The sequence below is a fragment of the Carcharhinus amblyrhynchos genome, chromosome 21 (assembly GCF_965287045.1).
Source record: "Carcharhinus amblyrhynchos chromosome 21, sCarAmb.v2.hapA, whole genome shotgun sequence".
NCBI classification, from domain to species: domain Eukaryota; kingdom Metazoa; phylum Chordata; class Chondrichthyes; order Carcharhiniformes; family Carcharhinidae; genus Carcharhinus; species Carcharhinus amblyrhynchos.
Window position 1 is genome coordinate 41,497,720 of NC_137344.1, and position 23,026 is coordinate 41,520,745.

A 23,026-nucleotide genomic window follows, 5' to 3' on the forward strand; every position below is an offset into this window, starting at 1 on the left:
CTCTGTGTGAAAAAGTTGCCCCTCATGTCCCTTTTAAATCTTTCCCCTCTCACCTTAAACCTATGCCCTCTAGTTTTGGACTCCCCTACCCTGGGGAAAAGACCTTGGCTATTCACCTTATCTATGCACGGGGAGGGGGCGCTGGAGGGGTGGGGTTGGGGAGTGACAGTGTCATCAAAGAGATTGCTCGATTCTTCAGACAGATTTACTTTGCGGCCAATGGTGAAAGACCCTGCACTGCTTTGACTGCAAAATCCATGTCATTACATTTTGCACAGCTGGGTTCTTTATTTTCATAAAACTCGATAGCCAAAGATTTGATGTTGATCTACATTAGTGACAGTGAGTTAACTTTATCTAACACAAAGTAAGTCTTGATATGCTGCAGCATTCAGGTGGCATTTCACAAGTTATATATGAGAGTCATGTGTCCTCATTTTTGGCTTGTAAAATAGTTTAGATAAAAACATCTAGCATTTCCTCCAAGTGGCTTGATCGCACCCCATGGCCTGAACATTTAGCTTGTTCTCTGAGTATCTCCTCAAATTTTCTATCTTGATCATTTATCTTCCGTTTTTGTATCCTCTTTCAATTACCCAAGACCACAACATTACACTAGATCACTCATTGACTTACAGCCATTCACCAATTATAGATATAGCTCTTATAGAAAAGGGCTTGACTCTTGTAAGTGATATCAAAACCCTTGATATCACTTACTTTCCCACTGCTGGACCTGTGATCAGTGTGGCTATGCCATGTTTTTGTACAGCAGATATATAATGGCCATGATGGCACCTCACCTTTACTCTTTATCATATTCCAACCAAGACACCCAGCTTTGATTCTCATAGCAATGAAGTTTTCTCTCCCTGCCATTTGCTCTTTTATTTTGGCTTGTCTTCTTAATTTAAATTATTTAACAATCTGACCCGTTTGCTCTTTTATTTTGGCTTGTCTTTTTAATTTAAATTATTTAACTATCTGACCCATTATTTGTTTGTCCTTTCCTCATGTCATCTGCACCTGTAAGGAATAGTGGTCTCTTAGGTTGATGCAAAATGAAACAAAACTTGCATATGTACATAGATATTCCTTGGATTACATGATAGCAGTATTCTAACAAGAACATTTTCTATTTAGGTGCTTATCCTTGTAAGTTATTAGTGTGAGTACTGGATGACTTCCAGACACTCGAACAGTTATATTTGTGTTTTCTTTTCACAGACCGTGAGAATCAGTCTATTCTGATCACGTAAGATTTTTAAGTTCTCACTTACGTACTTAACGTCTGGAACTTATGACTTCATTTTGATTTTTACAGAAGACCTCCGGAATTCTTTTTCATTTTTTTTTTCCCTTTTCTGCCCCTAGTGGAGAATCCGGTGCCGGGAAGACTGTGAACACGAAACGTGTCATTCAGTATTTTGCCTCAGTGGCAGCCAGTGGCGATGCCAAAAAGAAGGAGCAAGCTACCACCTCACTCAAGGTAAATCAACACCTTCTGATTCAAAGGCATGGTTAAACTAAAGAAAACCGTCAAGGTTCAAATATAAAATGGCAGGAAATCCCTTGTTGATAATGTAATGGAAATAGTTTTCAGGCACAAGGTGATCATCAGCACAGCAGAAGGGTGTACATTTGGATGCAAGTATGCCATGGTTTTTGATTAACATTTTACATAAACTGATGTTGGAAATGCAGCATGGAAAATGTCGCTGGGCTTAACTAGCTAGTATTGGTGATCATTGTCCACATGGCCCTGCATCATAATCTTCAATGTTCTATCTGTTCCCATCTCCCTTTATTCCCCTGGTGAGGAATGTGGGGACACAGTCTCAGGGTGATGGGCTGAACATTGAGGCCTGAGGTGAGGAGAATATTCTTTCTTCAAATGATTGTGAATCTTTGGAATTCTCTACCCCAAAGGGTTGTGGATCCTCCATTATTGAATATACTTAAGGTTGAGGGACAAAATTTTCCATGGGAATCATAGCGGGTGGGATGCACACCATGCAAAGATCCATTGACCTCGAGTGAGATTTTCAGGTCTTGGGGCGAGTGCAGCCAGAAAATCCTGCTCGTGGTCTTTTATGAAATCAAAGGATAAGGGGAGTGGGATGGAAAGTAGAGTTGCAGCCAAAGATCAGGCATGATTGTGTTAAATGGCAGAGAAGCACACCGATCTATGAGATTTGCTCAGGCTCCTGTTTCTTTGTTCTTATCTTCCCCTTTCTTCAAGCATCTACTTAACCAGTTGCTCAGATATTCTATTCTTAAACTTTGACATGGTCTGAACCACAACTTTTATTTATACAACACAGTTAATATAATAGCGCGGCACAGTGGTTAGCATTGCTGCCTCACATTGCTAAGGACCTGAGTTCAATTCTCGGCTTGGGTCACTGTCTGTGTGGAGTTGCATTTCCTTGCCATGCCTGCATGAGTTTCCTCTGGGTGCTCCGGTCTCCTCCCACTGTCCAAAGATGTGTGGTTTAGGTGGATCAGCCATGTTAAATTGCCCCTTGGTGTCAGGGACTAGCTAGGGTAAATGCATGGGGTTATTAGGATAGGGCCTGAATGGGATTGTGGTCGATTCAGACTCGATGGGTTGAATTGCCTCCTTCTAAACTGTAGCATTCTATGATTTTATGATAATGAGACATTCCAAGTTGCTTCCCAGGTGCATTACTTAACAAAATAGGTCACCAGGCCTCATAAAGGGGTATTCAGAAGGACAAATGTTTAGGCAAGGAGGCAAGTTTTAAGGAGTGTTTTAAAGGAGAAACTGAGGTAGAAAAGTCTAGGGAGGGAATTCCAGAGCCTAAGGCCCGGACAGCTGAAGGCATAGCCACCAATGGTGGAGTAATTAAAATTGGTGATACTGAAGAGGCCAGAATTAGTTGAGTGAAGAAGTTGTGTGGGGCTGCAGCAGATTACAGGAGAGGCAAGACCTTGGAGGGGTTTGAACCCAAGGATGAAAATTTTAAACTCAAGGCATTGTTTGAGCGGGAGCCAATATAGGTCAGCAAGGATAGTGGTGATAGGTGAATGGAACTCAGTGCAAGTTATGAGTTTTGATTGACCTCAAATTTATGGAGGGTAGAATGTGGGAGACCTACCAGGATTGCATTGAAACAGTTGAATCCAGATATTATAAAGGCATGAATTAGGGTTCCAACAGCAGGTACAAGGAGCTGAGACAAGTACAAGGAAAGCTGATGTTATAGAGATGGAAACAGGTGCTACTGGTGATGGTGCTAGTACGCGGTTAGAAGCTCATCTCAGGATCAAATATGACACCAAGGTTATAGACAGTCTGCATTAGCCTTGCAGTAGCCAGAGAGAGGGATCCAATACTCGATGTTAGATACGCAGTTTGACACTTTAAACACATTCAGCCGTGTAGAGAGGTGGCAGTGAGATAGAGTAGGTTGTCCTCAGCATAAATGTGAAAACTAACATGGTGCTTTTGGATGCCAAGGGGTAACAGGTATATGAGAAATAAAATGGGCCCAAGAACAGATCCTTGGGGAACTTCAGAGGTACTGGTGTAGGCGTGAGATGTGAAGCCATTGCAAGTGATACTTTGGCTGAGTATAGCTAGTTACGAATGGAACCAGGCAAGAGCAGTCACTGCATCTATCTCAGGTAATACATTCTACAGCCTCACACCCTCCTGAATAAAAAGAAAGTTTATCCTCCCTATTCCAAGTTTTTATATCCTTCATTCTGGACCCCTTAGCTACAGTTTGTTTTCTGTCCCATCTCTTAAACATCTCCAGCAAATGGCTTTGTAATCACATCTGTTCTCACAAAGAAATCAAACCCGATGTTTCCTTTTTATATACATGCCAATTAAATATTGATCCAAGTTAGTTAGTTTTTTAGTTATTAACACTTGTCAAATCTACTTCCAGGGAACTCTGGAGGATCAAATCATCCAGGCTAACCCCCTGCTGGAAGCTTTCGGTAATGCCAAGACAGTGAGAAATGACAATTCATCTCGCTTTGTAAGTATTTGGGCAGCATTAACATGAGATGTTAAGAGACTTCACTTATATCTATAGGAAATTGACTACAAAAAAAATCCCTAGTCATGCACGTAACACTCCATTTGTGAGACATGGCTCGAGCAATGTTAACCAGCGTTTTCCGTCATTCTAATTCTAAGGGTAAATTCATCAGAATTCACTTTGGAGCCACAGGAAAACTGGCTTCCGCTGATATTGAAACTTGTAAGTATTTATCTGGTTCACATGTACAAATAGAAGTTTTAAATGTTGCAATTAACTTACTAGGGAGACAGTATTCCTAATTAGTTCTGATGCTTCCAATGCAGATCTGCTGGAAAAATCCAGAGTTACATTCCAGCTGAAAGCTGAAAGAAGCTATCACATTTTCTACCAGGTTACATGCAACAAAAAACCAGAACTTATTGGTAAGTCTCAACAGTAACTTTCTTGAAAGTTCTGTCAATTGTTTTTTTTTTCATTAAGCTATTAACGTTAGCACTGCTGCTTAATGATGCCAGGGACGTGAGTTCAATTCCCGGCTCAGGTCACTGTCGGTGTGGAGTTTGCACATTCTCCCCATGTCTGCGTGGGTTTCCTCCCACAGTCCAAAGGTGTGTGTGTTAAGTGGTTTGGCCATGCTAAATTGCCCCTTAGTGTCAGGGGGACTAGCTAGGGTAAATGCATGGGGTTATGGGGATAGGGCCTGGGTGGGATTGTGGTCAATGCAGACTTGATGGGCTGAATGGCCTCCTCCTGCACTGTAGGATTCTAAGATTGTATGAATGTGCTGCAATCTAAATCTATTATTTGATTTCAGAAATGTTGCTGATTACCACCAACCCCTACGACTTCCATTTTGTTAGCCAGGGTGAGATTACTGTTGCCAGTATTAGTGATGACGAGGAGCTCATGGCTACTGATGTAAGTTAAATCTCCATGGCTGTTAATTTAAAATCCAGTACATTTTCAGAGCACTATGATTTAACTGGTTGTTCCTGTTGGCCTCCAGGAAGCCATTGACATTTTGGGTTTTACAAATGATGAAAAGATAGGCATCTATAAACTCACCGGTGCAGTAATGCACTATGGCAACCTTAAGTTCAAGCAGAAGCCACGAGAGGAGCAAGCTGAACCTGATGGCACTGAAGGTATCATGAAAACAATTTCATAGATTTGGAACATTGTAAAGCATCTAAGATTTTTTTTTGCACCTCAAATTTTAGACACAGCACGATTGGATGGTAAATTTTCATAAGTGGAATGGGCCAAGGGATATTAATTCATCAGTGTCTATCTTGACTTTATCTTCAGCAAATGCATAGGTAATAGAACACAATTATTTGAGGAATGACCATTTGTCAAATCTATGCTGAGATGGTACAAGCCATCTCATATATTAATCCTCTCATTAAGACTACACTCAGCTGTTCATGTGCTATTTTTAATAACAAATTGTGCTTGCTATCAATAAGGGATTTCAAATGTTCTAGTGATGTTAGATTGTTCAGTGAGAATTTATGCTAAGTGACAAGCTGTAGTGTTACCATCATTTGCATGGTCGGGCAACATTCCCTGTTTCATGTTCTCTTGTTTTGTGACAAGGCTATTTGGCCCATCACATTTGTGCTGCTTCCTTGGTAGAAGTGCCCAATGATCCATTCCCTTGTTTTTACCTCCATAATCTTCTAAGGATATCCCCTTCAACAATTTATCAAATTCACTTTGAAAGTTACTGTTGAACCTGCTTTGACCAGCCTTTCAAGCAATGCATTCCTGATTATACAACTAGATTCCTCCTAATGCCTCTGGTTCATAAGTATTTTAGCATCAACACATGAGAGGGGAAAAAATAACAAATACCTAAATTTTGTGATTTGTTTTGAGCATCATTCTTAACTCATCATGTCCTATTGCTCCCCATGACTTTTTCTATTGGGATCTAAGGTTATAGGGAAAAAAGCAGGATTAGGCTATTGACTTGTATGATCAGCCATGATCATAGTGAACAGCAGAGCAGGCTCAAAGGGCCAAATGGTCTCCTCCTGCTCCTATCTTTTATGAATTTGTTTATATGACAAAGGCAGGTATATTTTCACCAATGCTTCACTTGCATGTTACACAGTTCAGGTTTGTTGCGCAGCTGGGATTTCTCTTGATTTGAATGGAGATAAATCTGGAAATTCCACACAACCACCAAGACACTTCAACGAAATCCTTTCAGCAGCACTGGGGCTGAACCTCCTCAGGGTTTGTCCCAATCCATTGGAATAACTGTGATGTAGGTTCAGAAGAAACCCATAACTGTTAGGTTATGGCAGTAAACTGAGATATTAGAACATCTCAAAGTGCCTCACAGGTTCAATAACAAGTAAACTTTGACACCAAGCCACAGAGGGATCTTCATCAAAGAGGTAGGATTTTAAGAGAGCTTCACAGAGGTGAATGAAGTGGAGGTGATAGACTTGAAATGGGAATTCAAAATCCAAACAGGAGAAGGAGGGAGGATTGAGCAGAGATTACAGAAATAAGGTGGGGGCATGGGCATGAAGGAATTTGAACACAACAGTGAGAATTCTAAATCTGAGGGGGTGCTGAATAAATAAAGTGACGTAAGTCCAAGATGAAACTTCAAAGTGGAACAAAGTGGCCAGAGGAAAGGAAGGCACGGAACAGAGGCAAGACAGATAACTGGGAAGGGATGAGTTTTGATTAGCTGAAGGAAGAGAAGAAATGTAAACAGAATGGCACACAAAGAGCTTAGCAACAGAGCTATCTCGGGGTGTGTGCCCACAAATCTTTGAAAGTGGCAGGACAAGTTGAGAAAGGTGTTAAAAAGCCTCATGGATCCATTGGCTATACAAATTGAAACGTTTAATGTATAAGCAAGGAAGTCATGCTAAAGCATTAGAAGTCACTGTTTAGGCTGTAATTGTTGTAATGTTGTAAGCATTTCTGGGCACTGTAATTTTGAAAAGACTTTAAGGCATGAGAGAGAATGCAAATGAGATTCACTGGGACATTCAGACAGCGCGTGTGGGCAAAAAAGAAAGACTTACATTTATATCATTTTTTTGTCATGACCACTGGATATTTCAAAATGCTTGACAGCTAATGCAGTACTTCTGAAGTGCTGTTACTGTTGTAATGTAGGTGAATGGCAGCCAGTTTGCAAACAGCAAACTCCCACAAACAGCAATGAGGTGATGGGTAGATCATCTATTTTTGTGATGTTGATTGAGGGGTAAATATTGATCGGTACACTGGCAATACCTGAGAGAGAAAGAGAGTTAACAAGGGGATTTTCTGGCCTCCCCATGGTGCGTTTCTCACAACAGGAGGAGGCACGATACTCACTGGTGACGGGATCTACTGGTCCTGCTGCCATCACTGGGATTTCCCATTGACTGCACCGCACGCTGCTGGGAAACCCAGAGTGGGGGTATTCCGTCAGTGGGACCAGAATATCCCACCAATTTGAACTGCAGGAAAACCCCGGACAACATTTCAGGCCTGGATTCTCAAAGACCATCGACCTGAAACAGTTAGTCTGCTTCTCTCGCTACAGCTGCTGCCTGATCTGAACACTTCTGACTATAGCAAAGGAAGTGAAGGAAAGATATGATAGAGGTCTTCAGAATCATGGTGGCACAGTGGTTAGCACTGTTGCCTCACAGCACCAGGGACCCGGCTTCAGTTCCCAGCTTGGGTCACAGTCCATGCAGAGCATTTTGAAATATCCAGTGGTCATGACAAAAAAAAGATATAAATGTAAGTCTTTCTTTTTTGCCCACAGACGCTCTCTGAATGTCCCAGTGAATCTCATTTGCATTCCCTCTAATGCCTTAAAGTCTTTTCAAAATTACAGTGCCCAGAAATGCTTACAACATTGCAACAACTACAACCTAAACAATGACTTCTAATACTTTAGCATGACTTCCTTGCTTATGCATTAGACATTTCAATTTGTAAAGCCAATGGAGCCATGAGGTTTTTTAACACCTTTCTCAACTTGTCCTGCCACTTTCAAAGATTTGTGGGCACACACCCTGAGATAGCTCTGTTGCTAAACTCTTTGTGTGCCATTCTGTTTACATTTCTTCTCTTCCTTCAGCTAATCAAAATTCATCCCTTCCCAGTTATCTGTCTTGCCTCTGTTCCGTGCCTTCCTTTCCTCCGGCCACTTTGTTCCACTTCTAAGTTTCATCTTGGACTTATGTCACTTTGTTTATTCAGCACCCCCTCAGATTTAGAATTCTCATTGTTGGGTTCAAATTTCTTCATGCTCATGCCCCCACCCTATTTCTGTAATCTCTGCTCAATCCTCCCTCCTTCTCCTGTTCGGATTTGGAATTCCCATTTCAAGTCTATCATCTCCACTTCATTCACCTCTTCTAAGATCTCCCCATGTCTGTGTGGGTTTTCTCCAGATGCTTCGGTTTCCTCCCACAGTCCGAAATGCATGCTGGCTAGGTGCATTGGTCATGCTAAATTCTTCCTCAGTATATCCGAACAGGCACCAGAGTGTGGCAACTAGGGGATTTTCACAGTAACTTCATTGCAGTGTTAATGTAAGCCTACTCATGGCACGAATAAATAAACTTTAAAAAAAGACTTATTTTGATAGAGGCAGGAGAAAGTATTGCCAGGAGCCGAAGGGTTGATCATCAAATAATAGGGTTTCTAAGATAATTGGCAAGAGAACAAGTAATGCAATGAAGAGAATTGCTCTTTACAAGATTATTTTTACTGTCCTAAATGCACTAAATGCGCAGAGTGGCTGAAGTAAATTTAACAGTAACTTTCAAAATGGCATTGGATAAATGCAGGAAAGGGGAATGTTTTTCAGAACCATGTGGAAAGGGCGGTGGGATTAATGGGATAGTTCTGTCAGATAGTTGGCACAGGCGTGATGGCCGGTCTCATTCTGTGCAGTGTGATTGAACCATTTTTCTCCTTTTTAGTTGCTGACAAAATCGCTTACCTGATGGGTCTCAATTCTGCTGATTTGCTCAAAGCTTTGTGTTACCCACGAGTAAAGGTTGGCAATGAATTTGTGACAAAGGGTCAGACGGTGCAGCAGGTATCGATTCCCCTCTGATACTAAAGAGAAAGTCTTGTGAAAATGCTTCTGAAAATTGAACTGAAGTTGCTGATACACATTCTGTCACTGATGCATACTTTGTCTTCTTAGGTGCATAACGCTGTTGGTGCCCTTGCCAAATCAGTCTATGAGAAAATGTTCCTGTGGATGGTTATCCGTATCAATCAGCAATTGGACACAAAACAGTCCAGGCAGTTCTTCATTGGTGTGCTGGATATTGCTGGCTTTGAAATCTTTGATGTAAGAGGCAATACATAACTTTTAACAATACCTACCCTCCTATATCTATTTATATGGTATTACTTCCATTTTGTAAATGGAAATCAATACGCAGTGTACTTTTCAGGTGACAGAGTTAGAGTATGGGGGAATAATTGCCCCAGAGTACACTGATCAAAGAAATCTTCCGTTTAAAGTAATCCATTTTGTCTTTTTATTTCCATTATACATTTCTGGATACACATTTAAAATGAAAATTTTTTATGTACACACATCATGTGGCATTACTCCCATCTGCTACTGGCATTGTAGTTCCGCTGTTTAGAGTATGCGAGTTCCTGGTGTCATTGTGGACTTGATGGGCCAAAGGGCCTCTTCTGCACTGCATGATTTTATGGTGTCAGTTATGACTCACTGACTGGTAACACTTGCATCTTTGAATCAGAAAAATATGTGTTCAAATCCCATTTCACAGACTTGAGCGTGCAATCCAGGCTGACACTTTAGTTTGGCGTTGAGAGAATATTGTGAATTTGGAGGTGCTACTTTTAAGATAAGGCAGCATGATGGCACAGTGGTTAGCAGTGCTGCCTCACAGCACCAGGGACCCAGGTTCGATTCTGAGCTTGGGTCACTGTCTGTGTGGAGTTTGCACATTTGCTGCGTAGGTTTCCTCCGGGTGCTCCAGTTTCCTCCCACAGTCCAAAGTTGTGCAGGTTAGGTGGATTGGCCATGTTAAATTGCCCCTCAGTGTCAGGGGAACTAGCTAGGGTAAATGCATGAAGTTATGGGGATAGGGCCTGGGTAGGATCATGGTCAGTGCAGACTCGATGGGCCGAATGGTCTGATTCTGCGCTGTAGGATTCTATGATTCTACAAGGCATTAAATGGTGGCTTCTTTTGTTTTCTCAGGTAGATCTAAAAGATCCCACTGCTGTTCAAAGAACAGCAGGGGAATTTATCCAATGTCCTATACAGTAATTTACCCTCAGCTCACAAAAATTATCAGGATATTGCAGTTTGTGTGACCTTGCACTGTGCAAATTGTTTACCTCGTTTCCTACATTACAACAATGACTGCAGTACAAAGCAACAAATTGGCTATCAAGTTCTTTGAAAAATGCTGAGGTCATGTAAGCTGCTAAGTCAATGCAAGTTGTGACATCTTGCAAGGTGACAAGTTTACACAGCTACTTTTCATTAAAATAACGGACATGTGATTTTGTAACATAAAGGCCGGAATTTTACAACCCTGCCCACCACACAGAAATTGGAGCGGGCAAAGGGCGGAACATGGAAAGGTCCATTGACCTCACATGGAATGTTATGGTTTGGGATGGGCGAGACTGTAAAATCCCACCTAAAATATTCATAAGTTGTGCAGCTGTTGTATTATTTCTTAATATATCAGTAATCAATTTCTTGTCAAGATCATGAGCAGATTTCAGACAAGGTTAGGTTAGAGAACAATAGTGGACCTCGTATACAGATGTAATCTTCATTCTGTTGCTATTTTCACGTATTAAAAATGTGTAGATACACATATATAATGATTGGAATTCCTGTGTAAACCTCTCACCCAGTAAGTGACACTATAACACCTCTACTGGGATGGGGTGCAATTACAGGGTGATGAATGTAAAAGGGCAATTTCCATCATAAATGCAGACGCGTTCACTCGGAAAGGGAAACATTAGACAAGAATTATTTTAAAATGTAAAATGATGCATACCTTCTCTATGAATTTAGTTTAAACAACTTGGATGATCCAATGACTAACACTTTAAATTGCTCCATATACTCAGTTCAACAGCTTTGAACAGTTATGTATCAACTTTACCAATGAGAAACTGCAGCAATTCTTCAACCACCACATGTTTGTTCTGGAACAAGAAGAGTACAAGAAAGAAGGAATTGAATGGGAATTCATTGACTTTGGTATGGATCTGGCTGCTTGCATTGAGCTCATTGAAAAGGTATGGAAATCAAAATATGTTACAGATAAGAATTACTGCTAATAATGGACACATAATACAACTGTAGCTGTCATGTATGCTTACAATTGAATGAATATCTGATGCACTTTATTCCAATACATCTATATTTCTGTTAATAGCCCATGGGGATTTTCTCCATCCTGGAAGAGGAGTGTATGTTTCCCAAGGCTTCTGATACTACTTTCAAAAATAAACTTTATGACCAGCATCTTGGCAAGACTAAAAACTTCCAGAAACCTAAGCCTGCAAAGGGCAAGGCTGAAGCTCATTTTGCCTTGATCCACTATGCTGGGACTGTGGACTACAATGTCACTGGTTGGCTGGAAAAGAATAAGGACCCACTGAATGAAACTGTGATTGGGCTGTATCAGAAGGCAGCTCTGAAACTCTTGCAAGCACTTTACACTGGCCATGTTGGGGAAGGTACGATTTGATCTGCTCACAATGGTTTTATTAATTTCGAGAATACGTTGACAAACTGCTAATATTATTTGTCCGTCACTTTCCATTACTGATTCCTGAAACTATCCTTTGCAGCTGAAACTTCTGGCAAGAAGGGAGGCAAGAAGAAGGGTTCATCTTTCCAGACTGTCTCAGCTCTGTTTAGGGTATGTTTTCCTTATAATATGTCAGGACTGCATGATTTTAGTCATGGAGTGATCATTTCTCAGAAGGCTCACGATGTCCATGCCTAAGGAGGTGGAGGGGGGAGAGAAAGCTATACATATAGTGTTTCACAATGTAATTTAAAAAGAGTAGAATGGAGTTTCAGTATGGGAAATCTTCTGTAACTTTCCCAGGCTGGTTACATTGTCTGTTAGAATAAAAAAAACAGATTCATGACCAGATGGATTAACTGCTGATTGGAATGGCCCCATAAATTTGTAACAATACAGTGTAATATTGCATTCAATTTCATGGAAATGCTTGTAAGTAATGAAGATAAATTATCTTCTACAGGAAAATCTGAACAAGCTGATGACTAACTTGAGGTCCACACATCCACATTTTGTGCGTTGTATAATCCCCAATGAGACAAAGACTCCAGGTAATTGAAGTAGATTGTATACATCAAACAAGACAAATCTTGTAGTAAAGTAAAGCTTAGCCTTTTCTTTTCCCAGATTTTTTTGTACTCGCTCATGAATATCCAATTAATTTGATTTATGAAACAAAAATGCAGCTCAAGCAAACAAAAAGGAATTTGTCCTCATCATTCCTTCCATTTCTTAGGTGACATGGACAATCACTTAGTCATGCACCAGCTCAGATGTAATGGTGTGCTTGAAGGAATTCGAATTTGCAGAAAGGGATTTCCAAGCAGAATTCTATATGGTGACTTTAAGCAAAGGTAAGCAATTAATGTAATTTGAATGCAATAAAAATATGGAAGTAAAAGTCTAATAATGATCACGAAGCCACTGTTGATTGTTGGGTGGCATAGTGGTTAGCACTTCTGCCTCACAGTGCTCGGGATCTGGGTTCCATTCCTGGTTTGGGTCACAGTCTGTGTGGATTTGCATGTTCTCCCCACGTCTGTGTGGGTTTCCTCCCATAATCTGAAAAATGTGCTGGTCAGGTGGAATGGCCATGCTAAATTCTCCCTCAGTGTACCCGGACAGGTACCTGAGTGTGGCAACTAAGAGATTTTCACAGTAACTTCATTGCATGTTAATGAAGTCTACCTGTGACTAATGAATAAACTTTTAATTTTTGATTGCCGTAAAAATGCATCTAGCTCACTAGTGTCCTTTACCTGGTCTGGCTTATATATGGCTCCAGAGGCACAGCAATGTGGTTGACTCTTTAATGCACTCAGAAATGGGCAATAAATGCTGGCCCAACCAGAAAATGCACAATGAAAATGCACAATGATTCATTGAAAATAAAGTTGCATTTCTTAAGATTCTCAAATGTTGTATATAACAGATACAGGATTCTGAATGCAAGTGCAATTCCTGAAGGACAGTTCATTGACAGCAAGAAGGCATCTGAAAAACTCTTGAGTTCCATCGATGTTGATCATACCCAGTATAAGTTTGGCCATACTAAGGTCAGAAGATGTTTTGTAACTGTGTCTGACATTTTAACATTTGCCAAAGGGAATTTTGTCACCATGTGAAATTTTTTGTTTAATTAAAGGTGTTTTTCAAAGCTGGTCTCCTGGGTGCTCTTGAAGAAATGAGAGATGACAAGTTGGCAGAACTTGTTACCCGTATACAAGCTGTCAGCCGTGGATTTCTCATGAGAGTTGAATTCAAGAGGATGATGGAGAGAAGGTGAAGTTAATCTGCATGTACGGCAATACCTATTGTTTTAAGTGATGGAAAACCAAGAAAGTTGCATACTGACGTTGTTTGTACAATTCTGTTTACTGTTGTTTCCTCCAGGGAAGCTGTCTTTACCTTACAGTACAACGTCCGTGCATTCATGAATGTCAAGCACTGGCCGTGGATGAAACTGTTCTTCAAAATCAAGCCTCTTCTAAGGAGTGCTGAATCTGAGAAGGAGATGGCGAATATGAAAGAGGAGTTTGAGAAAACTAAAGAAGCACTCGCTAAATCTGAAGCAAGAAGGAAGGAATTAGAGGAGAAAATGGTGTCTTTGGTACAGGAAAAGAATGACCTCGTTCTTCAAGTACAGGCGGTAGGTTTTCTTATTGCACATATTGGGGCAGCACACTGGTTACTCTGCTGTCTCGCAGCACCAGAGACCCAGGTTGGATTCCAGCCTTGGGTGATTTGATTTGATTTATTACTGTCACGTGCATTGGGATACAGTGAAAAGTATTGTTTCTTGCGCACTACACAGACAAAACATACAATACATAGAGTATGTAGGGGAATAGAAAAGGAGAGGGTGCAGAATATAGTATTGCAGTTACAGATAGAGTGAAGGGAACAATCAGTTTAATATATGATAAGACCATTCTAAAGTCTGATGGCAGCAGGGAAGAGGCTGTTCTTGAGTCAGTTGGTACATGTTTTCAGACTTTTGTATCATTTTCCTGACAGAAGAAGATGGAAGAGAGTATGTCCAGGGTGCGTGCAGTCCTTAATTATGCTGGCTGTTTTTCCGATGCAGCAGGAAATGTAGATGGAGTCAACTGGGTGACTGTGTGGAGTTTGCACATTCTCCTCGTGTCTGCTCGGGTTTCCTCTGGGTGCTCCGGTTTCCTCCCACAGTCCAAAGATATGTAGTTTAGGTGGATTGGCCATGCTAAAATTGTCCCTTAATGTCCAAAGGTGTGTAGGTTAGATGGATTAGCCAAGGTTTACACGTCCAATGATATGTTTTTATATTCCTTCTTGTCATTGAAAAGTAATAAGAATGTACATTTTATCTGTCAGGAAAGTGAAACTCTGGCAGACGCTGAAGAAAGATGCGAGGGGCTCATTAAAAACAAAATTCAGCTTGAGGCCAAACTTAAAGAATCAAATGAAAGGCTGGAGGATGAGGAAGAAATAAACGCCGAACTCACAGCCAAGAAGAGAAAATTGGAAGATGAATGCTCAGAACTGAAGAAAGACATTGATGACCTGGAGCTTACCTTAGCCAAAGTTGAAAAGGAGAAACATGCAACAGAAAACAAGGTATGAACAGACATTGATTCCTAAAGCTCATAGATTCCTACTGTCTACACTGCATGGACTGCAGTGGTTCAGGCAGGCAGCTCACCACCACTTCTCAAGAGCAATGAAAGATGGACAACAAGTGCTGGCCTAGCCAGCAATGCCCACATCCCTTGAATGAATATAAAAAAAAGATTAAGGTATTATATTTTCAGGCACTGGGTGACATGTTCATTTTATTTTTCAGAATATTAAATATTGACAATTTTATAGAATGGTGAAACACATGCATGCTTTTTCCAGACCATGATAAAATAATTAACTACTCTGGTTGTTGTAGAAAGCAGTGGAATTTACATGTTCTTTTGTTCAAAACAGGTCAAAAACCTTACGGAGGAAATGGCTACTCTCGATGAAAGCATTGTCAAGTTAACAAAGGAAAAGAAAGCTCTACAAGAGGCCCACCAGCAGACATTGGATGATCTCCAAGCTGAGGAAGACAAAGTCAACACTCTCACCAAGGCCAAAGCAAAGCTGGAACAGCAAGTTGACGATGTAAGTGTCTGTAAATGTGACATAACTCGGTTGCAGGTCTCTTCTTCCTGAACTCATTCTGAATGTGTGTGCTTGCCTTTAATCTATACCTATCAGCTCGAAGGGTCTCTGGAACAAGAGAAGAAGCTGCGCATGGATCTTGAAAGGTCCAAGAGAAAACTGGAAGGTGATCTGAAACTAGCTCAGGAAACTATAATGGATTTGGAAAATGACAAGCAGCAAATGGATGAGAAGCTGAAAAAGTGAGAATGATTGACCCTGCTCTTTTCAATTGCTGCATTGTGTCATTTTTCAGTATGCAGTCACTTAAATTGATCCATTTCTATTACAGAAAGGAATTTGAAATTAGTCAACTATTAAGCAAGATTGAGGATGAGCAGGTCCTGGCCAGTCAACTGCAAAAGAAAATCAAAGAGCTTCAGGTAAGTCGTGATATTGAAAGGAAGTTCACAGGATTTTAAGCAAATTGTGTACAATGAAAAATGTAAGATGCATCAATACTTATTTTAGGCTCGTATTGAAGAGCTTGAAGAAGAAATTGAAGCTGAACGTGCCGCTCGTGCCAAGACTGAGAAACAGAGAGCTGATCTTTCCCGGGAACTTGAAGAGATCAGTGAACGTCTAGAAGAAGCTGGCGGAGCCACTGCAGCACAGATTGAAATGAACAAGAAACGAGAAGCAGAATTTCAGAAGATGCGCCGCGATCTGGAAGAGTCCACCCTACAACATGAAGCCACGGCTGCTGCTCTTCGCAAGAAGCAGGCTGATAGTGTTGCAGAACTTGGGGAACAAATCGACAACCTGCAACGTGTCAAACAGAAACTAGAGAAGGAAAAGAGTGAGTTGAAGATGGAAATTGATGACCTTGCCAGCAATATGGAATCTGTGTCTAAAGCTAAGGTATGGTCCCAAAACCCTTTCAATCCCTTAAGAAATGATCAACTTCTTTAGTTTAATATGTATTAGTGACTGTGGCTATTTCCCTAAAGGCTAATTATGAGAAGCTCTGTCGTACTCTGGAGGACCAACTTAGTGAGACAAAGGCGAAGAGTGAGGAGAATGTTCGCCTGGTTAATGATTTATCTGCCCAGAAAGCTCGCCTGCAAACTGAAAATGGTATACATTGCAATAAAGTCAGAATTTCTAGCAGTTAAGTATTGCTATTTGTTCTGCATTTTTTTTAAACCAGGTTGCTGACAATCCTTAATTTATTCCTAGGTGAATATGCGCGCCAAATGGAAGAAAAGGATTCCTTGGTTTCTCAACTGACAAGAGGAAAACAAGCATTCACTCAACAGATTGAGGAATTAAAGAGACAACTGGAAGAAGAATTGAAGGTATTTAACTCTCAGGCAGTCAGAGTGTGATAAAACCATAGAGTCCTTACAGTGCAGAAAGAAGTGAAGCGGGCCATCAGGTCTACACTGACTCTTCGAAAGAACATCCCACTCAGGCCCTCCCCTCTTCCCTATCCCCGCAACCCTGTACATGTACCATGGCCAATCCACCTAACCCGCACATTGTTGGACACTAAGGGGCAATTTAACATGGCCAATCCACCCAACCTGCACATCTTTGGACACTTAAGGGTCAATTTACCATAGCCAGTCCAACCCACCTGTACATCTTTGGGCTGTGGGAGGAAACCACTCGGGAGGAAACTCACTCAGACATAGGGAGAACGTGCAGACAGTCACCCAAATTTGGAATTGAATCCAGCTTCCTGGTGCTACAAGGCAGCAGTGCTACCCACGATGCCACCATGCCGCCCTCTTCTGTGTGAGATACATAAAATAAAGTGGCAAATTGCTAACAAGATGCCAAGTGCATATACCAAGTTTTGAGCAAAAATATTTGGCCTGTATTTTTCCATTCAGCTGGTTGAAAATAGGGAAAACTCATAATGTAGTGTGAGTTATCTGACCAAATGGATGTTGCATTAGCACTGGTCATCTTATCAGACTGCATGAGTTCAACTAATTAATGAAGAATGTATTTGCCAGTTAGAATTATAATAATTCTTAAATGCCATTTGTATATTCAAGTATTTGAAATACAAGATTTTTTTGACATTTCCGCTTGAACATTTCCTTTTATTTATACCTTATTTCAGGCTAAGGGTGCCTTGGCACACGCTCTGCAGTCTTCCCGCCATGACTGTGATTTGCTCCGTGAGCAATATGAAGAGGAACAGGAAGCAAAGGCCGAGCTCCAACGTGGCATGTCCAAGGCCAACAGCGAAGTTGCTCAGTGGAGGACAAAATACGAAACTGATGCAATTCAGCGCACAGAGGAACTGGAGGATGCCAAGTATGTCCTGACCACCGTATTTTGTTTTTATGTTGAGTTTACAACACAGAAACAGGTCATTTTGCCCAGCTGATCAATAGCAGTGATTTTATGCTTTATACAACCTGCCTTTTCTAACTCCAGTTAAGTGTGTCCCTCTATTCTTGTCTCCTTCATGTATTTAGTTAGCTTCTTTATGAACACGTATATACTATTTGTCTCTGTGTTAGTGAGTTCAACATTCAAAACACTCTCTCAAAGCCAAAGAGGCTTCTTTCAACTTTCCTTGAGATTTATTGGTGATTGTTGTATAATTATTGCTCCTAGTTTTGAACTCCCCACATCATAGAATCATACAGTGCAGAAAGAGGCAATTCGGCCCATCAGGCCTGCAGAGCCTCCAAAAGGGCATCCCACCCAGACCTTCCCTTTGCCCTACCAATGCCCCATGCATTTACCATGGATAATCCACCTAATTTACCCATCTTTTAACACTAAGGTCAAATTTAGCATGCCAATCAACCTAACTTGCTCATCTTTAAACTGTGGGAGGAAACTGAAGCACCTGAAGGAAACCCATGCAGATACGAGGAGAACATACAAATTTCACACACAGTGACCCAAGCCAGGAATCGAACCTGGGTCCCTAGTGCTGTGAGGCAGTAGTGCCACTGTGTCATCCCATCTCTCTGTCTAGGCTATAAAATCTCTTCGTAGCTTTAAACCATTCTCTTAAGTAACCTTTCAGTCTTGTCTTTGTTAGAGGAAATGGCCTATTCCCGACCAATATTTCCTGATTGGTATAAGCTCTCAGTTCTGGTATTATCCTTGTAATTCTTTTTTGCGTTGCCTCCGGTGCCTCTAATTCCCCTAATGAAAATGAAACCAGAGTTTTGAACAGTACTATAAATATGGGTCTATACATTTTTTTAATAACTTCTCATAGAATCCCTACAGTACAGAAGAAGGCCCATCGAGTCTGTACCCACCACAGTCCCACCCAGGCCCTATTCCCACCAGCGTCATTTACCTACTAATCCACCTAACCCGCACATCTTTGGACTAAGGAAGGAAAATGGAGGACCCAAAGGAAACCCTCGCAGACATTGGGTGAACGTGCAAACTCCACACAGACAGTGACCCAAGGTTGGAATTGAACCCAGGTCTCTGGTACTGGGAGGTAGCTGTGCTAACTACTGTACCATCTAACTACCGCCCTTTCTCTGCTCTTCAATTCTGTTCCTCTGGAAATGAGCCTCAGTGTCCTTTCTTATGTGAGTTAATCAATTCTTTGTCCATGATTTTGTCATGTTTCAATTCTGCTTAATTTTGCAACATTACTTTCCAGAAAAAAGCTTGCCCAGCGACTCCAGGATGCTGAGGATCAAATTGAGGCAGTGAATTCCAAATGCGCCTCACTAGAAAAGACCAAGCAGAGACTGCAAAATGAAGTGGAGGATCTAATGATTGACGTGGAGCGAGCAAATGCTGCTGCTGCTGCCCTTGATAAGAAACAGAGAAACTTTGACAAGGTGAGATGGTGACATAATGGTAAGATCCCCGGACTTGTAATCCAGAGATCCAGGCTAATACTCTGAGAGCCATAGGGTCGCATCTCAATTAATTAATAAATCTGTAATTAGATGTTAGCCCCAGGAATGGTGATTGAATCCGTTTGCCGGCTGTTGGAAAAACACTATGTGGTTTACTAATGTCCTTCAGGGATGGAAATCATGCTAATCTAATCTGGCCTACATGTAAATTCAGGCCCACAGCAATGTGGTTGGCATTAAACGGCAAATTGAATGCCACTCAGTTGTACCAAACTGCTATAAAACAAAAAGAATTGAATCCTTATGGATCACTCTACATCAACCCAGTATTGTAGACCCTACAAAATCCTCCTTACTCACATTTGAGTGTTCTACCAAAATTGGGAGAGTTGTCCCACAGACTAGTCAAGCAACATAGTCATGGATCACATATTGCAGACAATGTCTCAGACACCAACGTCATTCCTGGGCCTGTCTTGCTGATGGGACCAGACACAGCAGTATACAGTCACACACTATCCTGACTTGGAACTAAATGACCGTTCCTTTACTATTGCTGGGTCAAGATACTGGAATTCTCTTCTTAACAGCACTGCGGGTGTTCAAGAAGGCGGCTCACCATCATCTTCCTAAGGGCAATTAGGGATGGGTAATAAATGTTGCCCTAGCCAGCAGCACCCATCTCCTGTGAAAAGGTTAAAAAAATTGGATCTGTAAAATTGACTTGTGAAGTAGAAAAGTTATAAAAGTTTCAACCCAGGAGCAATGACAACCTTTTAAATCTTGTGTACTGACAGATTCTGGCAGACTGGAAACAGAAGTATGAGGAATGCCAGTCTGAACTGGAGGCATCTCAGAAGGAATCTCGTTCTTTAAGTACTGAACTCTTCAAAATGAAGAATGCTTATGAGGAAACTTTGGAACAACTTGAAACACTCAAACGAGAGAACAAGAATCTTCAGCGTGTGTTATTTTTTCAAATTTATAATATTCTTTTAGTATTGTGTATTAACCTCTTGTGCAATACCAATTTAAATTACTCCACCACTGATTGCCATGCTTCCAGCTTTCTAGGCTTTTAGCTCTGAAATTCTTGCCCTACACCTTATTCACCTCGCTTCTTTAAGATGCTAATTAAGCCTTCCTCTTTTGGCCAAGCGTTTGATCATCCAACATCTCCTTCCTGGAGTACCACTTCAGGTGATGGTGTCCTGTTAATGGCCTGAATTCTCCGATTTCACTCCTGCTACCAGCCAGGTCACCACTCACTGCAGCAGGACTGGAGAATCCCAGCTCCAAGCGAGGTCAGAAATTCTGGCCACTGTCACTGACCTTGTAATCCAGGGACCCAGGCTAATTTTGTGGGGGCGTGGGTTCAAATCCCGCCATGACAGCTGGTGGAATAGAGTGGCACAGTGGTTAGCACTGCTGCTTCACAGTGCCAGGGACCCAGGTTTGATTCCTGGCTTGGGTCGCTGTCTGTCTGTGTGGAGTTTGCACATTCTCCCCATGTCTGCGTGGGTTTCCTCTGCATGCTATGGGGTTTCCTCCCACATTCTAAAAGACATGCTGGTTGGGTGCATTGACCTGAACAAGCACTGGACTGTGGCAGCTAGGGGAATTTCACAGTAACTTTTTTGCAGTGTTAATGTAAGCCTTACTTGTGACTAATAAATAAACTTCAATTTAAATTCAATTACTAAATCTGGAATATGGAGCCGGTCTCAATCATTGTTGCAAAAACCCATCAGATTCATGAGTAGGAAAGGAAATCTACCACCGTTACTCAGTCTGACCTACATGTAACTGCAGACCCACAGCAATGCCATTTGGTTTCAAGGGCAATTGAGGAGGGGCAACAAATGCTGGCTTTGCCGTCGACATCTATATCCTGTGAATAAATAAAGAAAAATAGGTCTCTGTTTCAAATTTTATTTTATAGTACCACTGTGAAGGCGTTTAGAACAGTTTGATGCTACAAAATGTTTGTTGTCTGAAGAAAGCTGATTTACTGTCATTTTTTTTAAACAGAGGAGATAGCAGATTTGACTGAACAACTTGGAGATAGTGGTAAGGCACTGCATGAGTTGGAAAAGGCCAAGAAACAGGTCGAGGCCGAAAAGACTGAAATCCAGACAGCTCTGGAAGAAGCAGAGGTATATGAATAAATGGTCATGGTTTCCATTGAGATCACACTATTTCCGACAAATCTGAAAGTGGGTTCAGTAGCATCCAAGACTTTGACTCACTTGCATTTTTTTTTGTCCCTCTACTTAGGCATCCCTGGAGCACGAAGAAAGTAAATTGATGCGTATCCAGTTGGAACTGAACCAAGTAAAATCAGAAATCGACAGAAGGATTGCTGAGAAGGACGAAGAAATTGATCAAATTAAGAGGAACAATCAGAGAGTTGTAGACACTCTGCAAGCTTCTCTGGAGGCAGAAATCAGAAGCCGAAATGATGCTCTGAGAATCAAAAAGAAAATGGAAGGCGATCTAAATGAAATGGAGATCCAGTTGAATCATGCAAATCGCCAGGCTACAGAAGCTACAAAGCATCTCAGGACTGTACAGGCTCAACTTAAGGTATGGGCAATGTTGTTCATAGACTCATAGAAACCTGCAATGCTGAAGGAGGCCAGTGAGTCTGAACTGATTCTCTGACAGAGCATCTTCCGAAGGCCCTACTCCTGCAACCTCACGTATTTACCCCACTACTCTTCCTAACCTACACATCTTGAACACTAAGGGTCAATTTAACATGGCCAATCAACCTAATCTGCACATCTTTGGATTGTGGGAGGAAACTAGAGAGCACCCAGAGGAAACCCATGTGGACACGGGGAGAACATACAAACTCCACACAGACGGTCACCGAAGGCCGGAATTGAACCCGAATCCCTGGCACTGTGTGGCAATAGTGCTAACCACTGTGCTACCGTGTTGCTCCCTGTTGTTCCACTGTAGCTCTTCAAATACTTGCAATAAATATTAAAATTGGATTAAATGACCCCTGCAGTTACTAAGTAATTATTTACAATGTTAACTAGTGATTTCATTAAATGTAGGGAATTGCAACTTAACGGAAGTCTCTCTTTATGCTATTCAGGATGCACAGTTGCATATAGATGAAGCTTTGAGGAGCAATGAGGACCTCAAGGAGCAACTGGCTATGTCTGAACGCAGAAGCAACCTTCAGCAGGCTGAAATAGAAGAACTGAGAGCAGCATTGGAACAGACAGAAAGATCTCGCAAGTTAGCTGAACAAGAACTTATTGATACCAGTGAACGTGTGCAACTTCTGCACTCACAGGTAATTTGCTGTCAGAAGATTGAAGAGTATTGTCTAAAGGCTTTACATGGAATACATCTTTGCTGCTTCTCTCATGGAATGAGAACCATTGTTTTGTCTCTGATAGAACACCAACCTCATCAACACCAAAAAGAAGCTTGAAGTCGACATCTCCCATCTTCAGTCTGAAGTAGAGGATGCCATTCAGGAGGCCAGAAATGCTGATGAGAAGGCGAAAAAAGCAATTACTGATGTGAGTTCTAAATTCAAATGTAGTGACACATTGGTCTTTCATGCTGATTTATCCTCATTGGCTGGGCTACCACATTGTTGTAGAGGGGTTATAATCACGGAGAGAAAACTTCCAAGAACAACAGATTTCCTTCCTTGAAGGGCATTAACGAACCAGATGGATTTTTATGACAATGATTA

General features: G+C 41.3%; 1 protein-coding gene across 1 annotated transcript in view; it reads left to right on the top strand.

Moving 5' to 3' along the window:
* Positions 1-23,026, top strand: part of LOC145356381 (myosin-4-like) — a 35,303-nt gene that overhangs the window by 6,882 nt on the left and 5,395 nt on the right. Inside the window, exons 6-36 of the mRNA XM_080209061.1 lie at positions 1,228-1,255; positions 1,375-1,489; positions 3,921-4,013; positions 4,175-4,238; positions 4,343-4,441; positions 4,834-4,937; positions 5,026-5,164; positions 8,978-9,096; positions 9,208-9,357; positions 11,142-11,312; positions 11,453-11,756; positions 11,871-11,941; positions 12,294-12,381; positions 12,567-12,684; positions 13,263-13,386; positions 13,476-13,612; positions 13,724-13,979; positions 14,684-14,926; positions 15,284-15,460; positions 15,557-15,702; positions 15,792-15,882; positions 15,971-16,360; positions 16,450-16,576; positions 16,679-16,797; positions 17,574-17,770; positions 19,098-19,281; positions 20,100-20,265; positions 21,334-21,458; positions 21,580-21,888; positions 22,412-22,615; positions 22,722-22,847. Coding sequence (XP_080065187.1) covers positions 1,228-1,255; positions 1,375-1,489; positions 3,921-4,013; positions 4,175-4,238; positions 4,343-4,441; positions 4,834-4,937; positions 5,026-5,164; positions 8,978-9,096; positions 9,208-9,357; positions 11,142-11,312; positions 11,453-11,756; positions 11,871-11,941; positions 12,294-12,381; positions 12,567-12,684; positions 13,263-13,386; positions 13,476-13,612; positions 13,724-13,979; positions 14,684-14,926; positions 15,284-15,460; positions 15,557-15,702; positions 15,792-15,882; positions 15,971-16,360; positions 16,450-16,576; positions 16,679-16,797; positions 17,574-17,770; positions 19,098-19,281; positions 20,100-20,265; positions 21,334-21,458; positions 21,580-21,888; positions 22,412-22,615; positions 22,722-22,847 — 4,784 coding nt within the window. The remainder of the gene's footprint in view (positions 1-1,227; positions 1,256-1,374; positions 1,490-3,920; positions 4,014-4,174; positions 4,239-4,342; positions 4,442-4,833; positions 4,938-5,025; positions 5,165-8,977; positions 9,097-9,207; positions 9,358-11,141; positions 11,313-11,452; positions 11,757-11,870; positions 11,942-12,293; positions 12,382-12,566; positions 12,685-13,262; positions 13,387-13,475; positions 13,613-13,723; positions 13,980-14,683; positions 14,927-15,283; positions 15,461-15,556; positions 15,703-15,791; positions 15,883-15,970; positions 16,361-16,449; positions 16,577-16,678; positions 16,798-17,573; positions 17,771-19,097; positions 19,282-20,099; positions 20,266-21,333; positions 21,459-21,579; positions 21,889-22,411; positions 22,616-22,721; positions 22,848-23,026) is intronic.